Source organism: Eublepharis macularius, chromosome 1 (genome assembly GCF_028583425.1).
Source record: "Eublepharis macularius isolate TG4126 chromosome 1, MPM_Emac_v1.0, whole genome shotgun sequence".
Lineage (NCBI taxonomy): Eukaryota > Metazoa > Chordata > Lepidosauria > Squamata > Eublepharidae > Eublepharis > Eublepharis macularius.
Window position 1 is genome coordinate 250,125,939 of NC_072790.1, and position 11,845 is coordinate 250,137,783.

Consider the following 11,845-nt stretch of genomic DNA (forward strand, 5'->3'; position numbering starts at 1 on the left):
GCTATTCCTTCCCCTCCAAGGTGGATGGGGAAAGAAGTAATGCTTTTAATGCCTGCATTGCCCTCAGCTGGGGTCAGCTTCCGAAGGCTGAAAATAACCTGTTTCTGCAAATACCCACCAAACAGCCCAGCAATTAATTGGCTGCCCAACTACCACCGGCAAGCAGGAAGTGAGCTGAAGTAGTAGGTGTTGAAGTATTCTTTATTGGATCATCAGCCAGCTGCTGTCAGCCCTTGCAGCAGAGTCTCTGCTCTGCCACTGCCATGCTAGTTCTCTACTTGCAGGGGGAAATGTGTACATGGTGGAGAGAACAAAAAATATGATTTCACATCTGTCATTTGAAGTGGTACAATCAGTTCAACCACTGCCAGGGCTCTACTACCTCATTCCCCATTTCATTTTGCAGCTTTTGTAGGTAGAAACTTCTCTCCACCTCAGTGAAATCATAGAATCATAGGGTTGGAGGGGACCTCTAGAGTCATCTACTCCAACCCCCTGTACAATGCAGGATATTCACAACTACCTCCCCCCACATACACACACAGAGTGACCCCCTGCTCCATGCCCAGAAAATGGCAAAAAACCTCCAGGATCCCTGGCCAAACTGGCCCGGGAAAAATTGCTTCCTGACCCCCAAAGTGGCAATCGGCCTTACCCTGGGCATGTAAGAAGGGGCCTCGAGAACTAAGCACTGATGCAACCCTTCCTGCCCACCCTCTCATTATCTGCAGAATCAGCATTGCTGTCAAATGGCCATCAAGTCTCTGCTAGTTGTTAGTAAACAAGGAAGAGGGAGTTTTCTACTGTCAAAGCCCTGGTTGCGGGATCAATAAAGCAGCCAGCAAGATGACAGACCTTCCCATCTCTAGTGACCCATCCCTTGTCCAACTAGTTTTGATGCTGCTAAGAATCATAACACTTCAGAAATAGCATTTGAGTAGAAATGCTTCTGTCATGCTGCGTGGGTGTGGATGATAGGACAAGCCTGACAAATTTAGGACAAATTTAAAAAAAAAAAACAGGGATGAGATCCAACTCGACTTGCTGAGAGAAAAAGGCGAATGTGAGCTTGGCTGGGACTGAATCAGAGGCTGACGCGAAGAGGGAGTCTCCCGTTACAAAGCTGTGATTAACAAGCTCCCGTATAAAAAGGATGAACCGCTGCTCGGCTCTTCAATGGTTCATTGGTAATCCGCACTCTTGCTATCCAACAGGTAAGTCCAGAGAAGGCAAATGACCTTGCTATTAAGAGCAGCTGGGAGCAGCTTTTTGAGAAAGGATTTTATGTGCTTAACAACACATACAAAAAAAAGAATTTAGTTCTTCTTAGATCGCTTAAAAACATAATCAAAGGTGTATCTCTTTCCCGTAAGAGTTCACTTGGTAATTAAGATCAGCCTCGGAGGCCAGGTGAGTGAGTGTCAGAGACGGGGCCTTCTTGGTGGTGTTGCCTTAGATGTGGAACTTTTTCCCACCAGTGATTCACCTGGCGCCAAATGTGTTGAGCTTTCAGTGACAGACAAAAATGTTTTTATTGTCCCTTGTCTTTTGTTACATTTCATATGCATTTTTGATACTGTGGTGGTCTCTGGTTTGATTTCGTTCTTTATTTATTTATTTAGATTTCTCCTCCACCTGTCCAAAAACCTGCTTGAATTAGTTTTATGCTGATTTTGAGTCTTGATCTGTTTATGACTAGTCTTATCATTAGTTTTATCACTTTAATGTACTTACGTTTTTGTCATCGATAATCGGCAACAGCAATAATCAAAAAGTGTGAGATAGAAATGTTTGGAATATATATATATGGTTTTCTGGGGGGCGGAACCCAAATTCTGGAACAAGGAAAGGTGGATAGGAATGTCAAGCACGTGTGTGGAACCCCCCCCCCCGAGACTCTTGGGGGCAGAGCATGGGGGAAGATGTCATTGACCCATTGATGTCACTTCAGCTAAAACCCGGAAGTGATGTCACCAGCATTCTAGAATTTTACTGATCTCAGCAAAATCCTCTTCTGGGTTTTAGCCAGAAGTGATGTCAAGGTGGCAATTATGCTTCCCCCCCCCTTGTCTACCACTGTCATTTAAGCCATGGCAGGGGCCAAAAGGTGGCAGGAAGAGGTTGCCTGCCATAGCTGGTGAGCTGGCAACCCAACCCATGTACATAATGAAAATTTAGGTCAGTGCACATGTTGTCACTTATGGTGCCTAAATTATTCTGTATTGTTTACAGTTATCCTTGTTTTATTCTGCATCGATCATTGATCAGTCGATCGATCCATTTCATTTTATTATCCCTCCCTCCCTCTAAGAAGCTCAGGGCAGTTTACATGGTTCTTCCCACCTCCAGTTTATCTTCACAACAACCCTGTGAGGTAGGTTAGGATGAAAGAATCTGTGACAAGATCTCCCAATTAACTACATGGCAGAATGAGAACTTGATCCCCCGTTTTAAGCTAATGCTCTGACCACTGTGATATATTGTGGTAAGTGGCAGTACTGCAGCCCAAGCTTTGCTCACGACCTGAGTTCGATCCCAGCGGAAGCCAGGTGGGTTCAAGTAGCCGGCTCAAGATTGACCCATCCTTCCATCCTTCTGAGGTCGGTAAAATGGGGGGTAAAGCGTAGATGACTGGGGAAGGCAATGGCAAACCACCCCATAACAAAAAAAGTCTGCCAAGAAAATGTCATGGTGTGACATCCCCCCATGGGTCAGTAATGACTCGGTGTTTGCACAGGGGACTCCCTTTACCTCCCCCCCCCCACAATACATTAGGAGCTGAGCTCCTCCCTCAAACTGGATATCTAATTTAGCAATTTCTCTCTCTCCTGAAATTGGCTGTCCAAAATTGGTCTCCCCAAAGCAGTGTGCAGACGCAGGCAGGCATTGTATGTATTGCATGGCCATGCCTTCAGTTCACACATGTACAACAGCTGGCCTGTTAGACAGCATTTGCAGCCTGTAACCTGCCCCAGAATGCCCTGAAAGGCACAGCAATTCTGTAGCCAAGACATAGAGTTGCCAGCTCCAAGTTGGGAAATTCCTGGAGATCTGGGGGGGAGAAACCTGGAGAAAGTGGGGTTTGGGGAGGGAAAGGACCTTGGCATGGCAGAATTCCATAGAGTCCACCCCCTCAAAGTAGCCATTTTCTCCAGGTGAACTGATCTCTGTGGCCTGGAGACCAGTTGTAATTCCAGGAGATCTCCAGCCGCTACCTGGAGGCTGGCAACCCTACCAAGACACGGGGTTCCTCAACAACAGAGCAAGCGTGGGCGTAAAAAGCACAGAGGCAGATCTTGGGATCCGAGATTGAACCACAGCCTGCCCTTTTCATTGATGCGCACATTTTCAACAAGGCAGGGGGAAAAAACCATCGTAAATGTCAAATGCCTGCCCTTGAATTCCAGGATCCGCCACACTTGCAAAGAGATGTCACAGCTCCTCCGGAACATCTGCAGCATCATCAATGCCTTTGACAAGTATGCCCAGAAGGGTGGCGCCTGCACTTCGCTCAGCAAGGCCGCGCTGAAGCAGCTGATCCAACAAGAGTTTGCTGATGTCATAGTGGTGAGTGCTGACATCAATTTTAATGGGTGCGTTGGCTTTTTTTTGGTCTGGGTCTCGTTTTCCTGGGTGTTGTGCACCATGCAAAACTGGGCTTGCTGGATTCTCTTTGCAATAAATGTGTGCATTTGGGTTTAATTTGCCGCTGGGTGCCTCCGACTTCCTTCTCTTTCCTGTTTTGTCTGCCACCTCGAGCCTGAGCACATAAAGAGGGATACTCCTATTTGAAATAAATCGATAGGTAACCCTGCCTGCATTTGTAGCAATGGTGTTCTGTTGTTACTTTCGTTGGGCTTGTCTTGTAGCAAGTTCTCGAAAGCTTATGCTACAGTAAAGTTGGTTAATCTTAAAGGTGCTACTGGATTCTTTACTATTTTGCTACTACAGACTAACACGGCTAACTCCTTTGGATCTATTATCATTGTCATTGTCATTAATTTTGAAGGTAAGTGACAAAACTGAGACTATTGTCCTTTGTCACATCAAGAGAAGACAAGGCTCTCTGGGAAAATCAATAATACTAGGAAAAAGTGGTAGGCAGTCGGAAAAGAGGAAGACCTAAAATGAGATGGCTGGACTCAATAAAAGAAGCCACAAGCTCCAGTTTGCAAGATCTGAGCAAGTCTGTTAAGGGTGTTTTGGAGATTTTTCATTCACAGAGTTGCCAGAAGTTGGAAGTGATTTGATGGCACACACACACACACACACACACACACACACACACACACAAAGTGTAAAATTAAGCAATGGCGAACTGAGCGTATTTGCCACACGCTGTAGGTAAATTTCCGTATGTGCATTCTCTGGCTAGTTCCATTCTCTTCCCGCTGAATCGTTCCTCTCGGCTGACAAAACCTGTCTGCAGCTGAGCTGGTCCAAAATCAAAATCCAAAAATAAAGCACTAAAATATCTTTTATTAGGACTGACCAAAATGACACGAAACTGTGCAAGCTTTCAAGTTCGCTAAAATGCTTCATCACTTTAAGTTTGTCTCCAAATTGTTTTGGGTTATTTTGTTCAGTACAAATAAAAAAATATTACATAGATCATGCTGTTTTGGGGTCAGAGTGAATCCATCAAATGAAAAAGAGACGTAACAGAGGGACTGTGCTCACCTCCTATCTGCAGATAGAATGCCACAGAAACGGGGTCAAGATATTGCTCTCCGTGTTTAATGACTCTCAGCCCAATCTTTGCAGTATCCCGTGCAAAGTGACACATTCTGGTTTAACATTAGGTGTCAATATAGTGTTTGGTCACCTTCATGCAACTCCAGTCACTGAGAGCCAAGCTACAAGTGACGAATTACACTTGCCTGGCAAGTGAACAGACTCAGGGCCAAGCTACAAGTGACGAATGACACTTGAACAGCAAGTGGATTGAGTGGAGGGCAAGTGAACAGGGAGAAATACACTTGCTGTTCAAGTGTCATTTATCACTTGTAGCTTGGCCCTCACGTGTATTCCTCCCTGTTCACTTGCCCTCCACTTGTGCTCCACTTGATCACGTAGTGATCACGTAGTGATCAAGTGGAGGGCAAGTGAACAGGGAGGAATACATGTGAATCTGTTCACTTGCCAGGCAAGTGTAATTTGTCACTTGTAGCTTGGCCCTGAGTGATAAGCCTGCATGTTTGAACCAGCCCTGAGCTTTTGTTTCTCTTCCCAGCAAATGATGCAGATAGGCACAGCTTTTTTTCTGAGAAAAGAGGTGGTGGAACTCAGTGGGTTGCCCTCAGAGAAAATGGTCACATGGCTGGTGGCCCCGCCCCCTGATCTCCAGACAGAGGTAAGTTTAGATTGCAAGCAGTGCAGAGGGCAATCTAAACTCCTCTCTGTCTGGAGATCAGGGGACGGGGTCACCAGCCATGTGACCATTTTCAAGAGAACTCCATTCCCCCGCATTCCCCCTGAAAAAAGCCCTGCAGATAGGCGTGTTAATTAGCCAAGAACAGATAATATAAAACACAGTACTGAAAAGGTGGGAATAAATATGGGGCCACTGTGGGTAGAGAATCTTTTTTATACAATGAGATGAGATTGCCTCTCCGTTGGAGGTTTGGGGTTAGCCCCTCTTGAAACAAAGCCTTTCCTAGGTTGCCATTGTTGGAATAGGTGACTCAGCATGCCTTGGACACTGGGGGGCGCTGCATGTCTCTCTGAATGTAATGTACAAGTCTAGCAAGCTGTAACTCTCTTGTCCAAGGTGGGAACGCCTCCTGACTCCTCCTCTCTTGCCTCTGTGCCTCTTGGGAAATCCCTCTCTTCCCTCCTGGCCTTCCAAGGAGCAAGATGTGAATCTTCGAAGCTCCCTTTGTCCACAGGCCCACACCTACAACCTCGCTGCCTCCTTTTTCAGGCTGTAGTATCAGAATAGGGAATGTAACTCTTTAGAATAGGATCATACCCCTTCTACTACAAGATATTGCTAGGGAAGAAATCTGCTACAATAAAACTGTAAGTTGTATCTTTTCTTTGATTTTGTCTGAAGACTAATTAATGCACATTTTAGGGTTTAAACGCTTCTGCCTAAATAACTCTGCTGTTACTCTGCTATGTTACTAAACTAAACCAAACCAAATACATACCCCCCTATAGCCATGCAGGACAAATGAACCTTGCGCAGATCTGTCGGGTCCTACGTAGCTTAGTAACAGAGCTGGTGTATTTCTTGCAGAACCCGCATGATCCTGAGACGATCGAGTCAGTGCTGTATTTGCTGGACACAGACTGTGATGGGAAAGTAGATTTCGAAGAATTCACCGTTCTTGTGTTCAGAGTGGCAAGGGCCTGCTATAAGAAAACTCAGGAGTGCCAGGCTCCATCGGAAGGTCAGTCCAAGAAGGGAGAAGGTTCCCAGCAGACGCCACGAGACGAGCAGGCACCATGCCAAGACTCATCCTGTCGACCCGCCCAGGAACATCAGGCACCAAGGGAAGTGTCAGGCTGCCGTTCGACAGCACAGTCTCAGAAGGCATCCCAAGAACAAAAGCAGGAGTCCCCCAAATCAGGGAGACAGACTTGCCAACCCTCCGAACAAGAACAGGATCTAAGCCTTCAAAGGTCACAGGAGCCTTCAGTAAGAGGCCCAGACCAGAGCAAGATCCAAGATCAAATAGCAAGGCAGGATCCAACTCTGGTAGCTCAGAGAGCACAGCAGGATAGGACCCGGGGATCTCAAACCCTAGTAGGGGATTCCAGGCATGAGTGCATACAGAAGCACAAAATATCTGATCAAGGACCGACTCAGGAACCTCAAATATCAGAACAGAGGTCAACCCAACAATCAGTCCAGTCACGCCAGGGACAAGGACAGGACCGTATTGGCCGACAAGAAGTTGAATCCCCAAAACCAGAGCAGCAGCAGCCAACCTGCCAACCTGCCAGTCAGCAAGAGCAAAATCCAAATCAGAGAGAGACTCGGAGATCACAAAGAGGAGAATGGGATGTGGCCGCTACAAAACCACAAGGATCACAAGTAACAGATCAAAATTCTAGTTGTAGGCAAGTACAAGAGCCTCAAAACCCAGAGCGGAGGCAAGGATGGCCATCCCAAGACGAACAGAAGCCTAAAATAGGAGCCCCAGTACAGGCCCCAAATCGCCAGCAACAGGAGTCTCAGACACTGCGGGAGTGTCCAGCTCACCAAAAAGAACGTCAGTCTCATGGTCCAAACCAGACCCCGACATGCCGTCCAGAATATCAACATCAAGTTCCACAGCAGACCACATCTGGTCATCAGGAACGTGGGTCTTTGACATCAGAGCAGAGGCCCCGTCAACAGGAATATAGGCCACAAAATCCAGACCAGACCCCAACGTGCCGTACAGAACGAGAGTGTCAGTCTCCCCAGCAGACCACATCCGGTCGTCAGGAACATGGATCTTTGATGTCAGATCAGAGGCCCCGTCAACAGGAATATAGGCCACAAAATCCAGACCAAACCCCAACGTGCCGTACAGAACGAGAGTGTCAGTCTCCCCAGCAGACCACATCCGGTTGTCAGGAACATGGATCTTTGATGTCAGATCAGAGGCCCCGTCAACAGGAATATAGGCCACAAAATCCAGACCAAACCCCAACGTGCTGTACAGAACGAGAGTGTCAGTCTCCCCAGCAGACCATGTCCGGTCGTCAGGAACATGGATCTTTGATGTCAGATCAGAGGCCCCGTCAACAGGAATATAGGCCACAAAATCCAGACCAGACCCCAACGTGCCGTACAGAACGAGAGTGTCAGTCTCCCCAGCAGACCATGTCTGGTCATCAGGAATGTGGATCTTTGATGTCAGAGCAGAGGCCCCGTCAACAGGAATATAGGCCACAAAATCCAGACCAGACCCCAACGTGCCGTACAGAACGAAAGTGTCAGTCTCCCCAGCAGACCACATCCGGTCGTCAGGAACATGGATCTTTGATGTCAGATCAGAGGCCCCGTCAACAGGAATATAGGCCACAAAATCCAGACCAGACCCCAACGTGCCGTACAGAACGAGAGTGTCAGTCTCCCCAGCAGACCATGTCTGGTCATCAGGAATGTGGATCTTTGATGTCAGAGCAGAGGCCCCGTCAACAGGAATATAGGCCACAAAATCCAGACCAGACCCCAACGTGCCATACAGAACGAGAGTGTCAGTCTCCCCAGCAGACCACATCCGGTCGTCAGGAACATGGATCTTGGACATCAGAACAGAGGCCCCGTCAACAGGAATATAGGCCCCAAAATCCAGACCAGCCCCCAATGTGCTGTGCAGAACGAGAGCGTCAAGTTCCACAGCAGACCACATCCGGTCGTCAAGACTGCGGCTCTTTGACATCAGAGCAGAGGGCCCGTCAACAGGAGTGCAGGCCTCAAAAACCACATCAGCCTCAATATTGCTATCACGAATGTGAGCCTCTAGGCCCGGAACAGGGCCATTGCCCTCAAGATAAGTCAGTACCTCAGGCAAGAGAGAACAACCGAAGCTGTGGGCCAACAGTAATCGCCCAGGATCCAAAAGATTCTTCTACCAGACAGGCTTTGAGAACATCAAGGCCATCCTCACAGCAGAAACAGTTACAATTCCCTCCTCCATGGTCACCAAAGCAGTAAAAGCACCCCAGAAGTGTCAAAAAGGAAGCTGACATATCAAGAGGACCTTACGGATGCCATCAAGCCACAATATCTTCCTAGAGGGCTATAGGCATTCTGACGGGTTCCAAGACGTGCAGGTCTGTCATAGGGGCTTATTTTAGCAGCCAGACCGTAGTTTTAGAGTTTGTGCATGCAATATTTTAGCTGTAGTTCTAAGATAATTCCTTAAGAGTAAGGTTAAGGTAGGGAACTAATATTCACAGTCTCACCCCCCCCTTCATGCAGGACTAGAGTTACCATTGCCCACCTTCCATCCAGTGAAGAGCAGAAGGAAAATGGGGGGAGGACATCACTGATGCTTTGATGTCATTTCCGGGTGAAGACTATTTTCCAGGAATATACCATAAAGATTTGGGGGAATCCTTGAGCATCGTGGGTGGGTGGGAGAGTATCACTTCCAAGTCTTCACCTGGAAGCAACATCAAAGTATCAATGTTTCCTCCTCCAAGGCTCCACCCTCCAACTATTTCTTGGGATCACAGATACGGGCATGGTAACCATATGCAGGACTCAGCTAACTGTCTCTCAATAAGGGTTGGCAGTTCTTCTGAGTCTCTGGCCCTGAGACTCGAGGGGTTCATGGGAGGTGTCTGTCAAAGCAGAGGGGGTGGAGCCTAGAAGAGTTGAGCCTTCAAGGGCACCACTGGCCTTGAAAGTCACCACTTCCTCTTACATTGGTGGAGTACCTCACATGACTGAAGTTCTGGAAGAGCCAGCCCAAAGTTACGTTCGTTTGATGTCCCACCTGTACAGTGGGAGATCCTGCCCTGACTCATACAATCTGATGAGCAAAATGAAGTCAGCCAACACACTAGAGGTTGGAGCAAGAGGAGGGTAAACGAAAGCATACAGAAATGTTTCAGTGGCATAGATTACTTTACATAGATGCTTTTATCTTCACCCCCTGCTTCTACATGATAGTCAATAAAAGAACATTCGAATGAACGTGATCTGGCGTCCTTTTTTGTCTGTGCGGATACATGATCTTCTTCTTTGGATATACAGAGATCCGACCACTGCGATGATTTATTTATTTTGTACATTTTTATCCCACCCTTCCTCCAAGACGCTCAAGACAGTATACATGGATCTCCCCCTCCCCCCATTCTATCCTCATACCAACCTGGGAAGTAGAAAAGAGCAAGAGTCCAGTAGCACCTATAAGACTAACAACATTTGTGGGAGGGTAGGAGCGTTTGTGAGTTCTGAAGAAGTGAGCTGTGGCTCACGAAAGCTCCTAACCTACCACACGTTTTATCAGTCTTATAGGTGCTACTGAATTCTTCCTCTTTTCTCCTGCTACAGACAGACAAACACAGCTACCTATCTTGATCTATCAACCCAGGAAGGCGGAGAATGAAAGAGAATGGATGAGCCCTGTAGTGACAGGGGAATGCAGGGTGCAAAGCAATAAACGTCTCAGATTTCAGGCTGATAGGAGACGAGTTTTCCTTTACGGAAACAAATAGCCAGAATGGAGATGTCAATTTGCTCACCTGCAGGAAAGGGCATGATAGATGGCTGACTTGATCTCCAGAGGTGGGTCATTAAAAGTTTGGGACTGTGCACCTTGGTATGATTGGTTACAAGAACAGGGCGACTGTAGGAAACCTGGCTGGCTATCATGCAGCAGGGCCTAATTTGGCTGAAGTGCCTAGAGAGATGAGAGTTGGGTACCACCCGAATCCACCTCCTCTCTGGGAGCTGGTCTGTCCTCCTTCACTACATCCCTCAAGCTTTGTGAAGACCTTAGGCAGGCTTGGATCATGTCCCATGGCTTCCCTCTACCCAGAAGCTTTATGGGGTGTGGCCTCCTGAGCAATTCTTGCCTGGTTACTGCCCCCAGGGTAGAGCTTCCCTACAGCTGATTGGTAGGCAGCTGGCTGTCAAAGGTCCATCTGTCAGTGGTGCCTGACCCTTAAAGGGCCAGTTGCCATTAATCCGCTGGCTGCTATGCAGCTCTTTATAAAATGTCTCGGAGACTCTCTACACAAGACATCTTACACGGGGACGCTCAAGTGTAGAGAGACGCAATGTTAGCCGGGAAGTGTAATTTCAATTTCACCTCTCTACACAAGGGTAGTTTTAAAAAAGAGAGCCCACAGAGATCACTCCTCAGAGGGTTTGTTAATTTCATCTTCGGGGAGGTGAAATTGACAGAGCCTTCCGGGGAGGTGAAGAGGAAATCAACAAACCCTCTGGGGAGCTATCTCCACCAGCTCTGTCTTTTTAAACTAACCTCCTGTAGAGAGGTGAAATTATGCTTCCCGGCTAACGTTACATCTCCCTACACTTGAGCATCCCCATATAAGACGTCACGTGTAGAGAGACTCTCAGAGCCAAGCTACAAGTGACGCCTTACACAGGCTGGACACTTGTCAGCTCCCCTCAAGTTTTGATGGGAAATGTAGGCGTCCTGGTTTTACAGCTTGGCTCTCCATTACAGCTGCAAGACCAGGATGCCTACATTTCCCATCAAAACTTGAGGGAAGCTGACAAGTGTCCCACCTGTGTTAGGCGTCACTTATAGTTTGGCTCCTACTCACCCCACATGGCCGCCCCATGTTCTAGATCACCTCTAGTTCAAACATGAAAGAAGCTGCCCAGCCAAAGATTACAGAGGGAGCTTCATGGTAGAGTTGGGGAACTGGGCCCAGGTCTCGACAGTCCTAGCCCATCACTTTAACCGTTACACCACCGTGTGTTCAACAGCATAGCAAATATTACTGAAGGTTTCCATCTCCGGTCAGCTTTTTCTGAAGGCCACAATCCTGTCCACACTTGCCTCAGAGTAATCCCATAAAGCTACAGTGGCACTTACTTCTGAGTAAACACCATTCAGCTCCTCGAAGCTCTCAAACCAGTGGCTTACTTACTGCACCATGAGCCCAGTTTTGGAATGGAAAACTGCAAGCCACTGAAAACCAGCAGGCGGGAACGTCTGGGTAGAACCACTGAAAGAGATCAGGTGATCAGAAGCATCCAATCATCTTGGGTTGCCCAGTCTGGCCTTGAGCTTTAAATAGTAGGGGGGGGGGGCTCTCCCTCATTGGAGGTCTTCAAGCAGAGACTGGACAGCCAGCTGTTAGAGATGTGCTCACGTTGATTGTTCGGCCAGAGCAAGGAGGTTGGTCAGGGCCCTGTCAG

At 47.7% G+C, this 11,845-nt stretch overlaps 1 protein-coding gene across 1 annotated transcript; it reads left to right on the forward strand.

The window, feature by feature from the left end:
• Positions 1–1,139: 1,139 nt before the first annotated feature.
• LOC129332406 (trichohyalin-like) lies at positions 1,140–9,643 on the forward strand. Its single transcript, XM_054983507.1, has 3 exons — positions 1,140–1,214; positions 3,408–3,567; positions 6,242–9,643. Exons 2-3 carry the CDS (start codon positions 3,430–3,432, stop codon positions 8,654–8,656), a joined length of 2,553 nt encoding a protein of 850 aa, XP_054839482.1. The 5' UTR covers positions 1,140–1,214; positions 3,408–3,429; the 3' UTR covers positions 8,657–9,643.
• The last annotated feature ends 2,202 nt before the right edge of the window (positions 9,644–11,845 follow it).

Excerpts from the sequence above, each read along its gene's own strand:
- LOC129332406 (XM_054983507.1), top strand. The coding sequence starts at position 3,430 with ATGTCACAGCTCCTCCGGAACATCTGCAGCATCATCAATGCCTTTGAC. Across the intron at positions 3,568-6,241 it reads AGTTTGCTGATGTCATAGTG|AACCCGCATGATCCTGAGAC; the intron begins GTGAGTGCTGAC and ends TATTTCTTGCAG.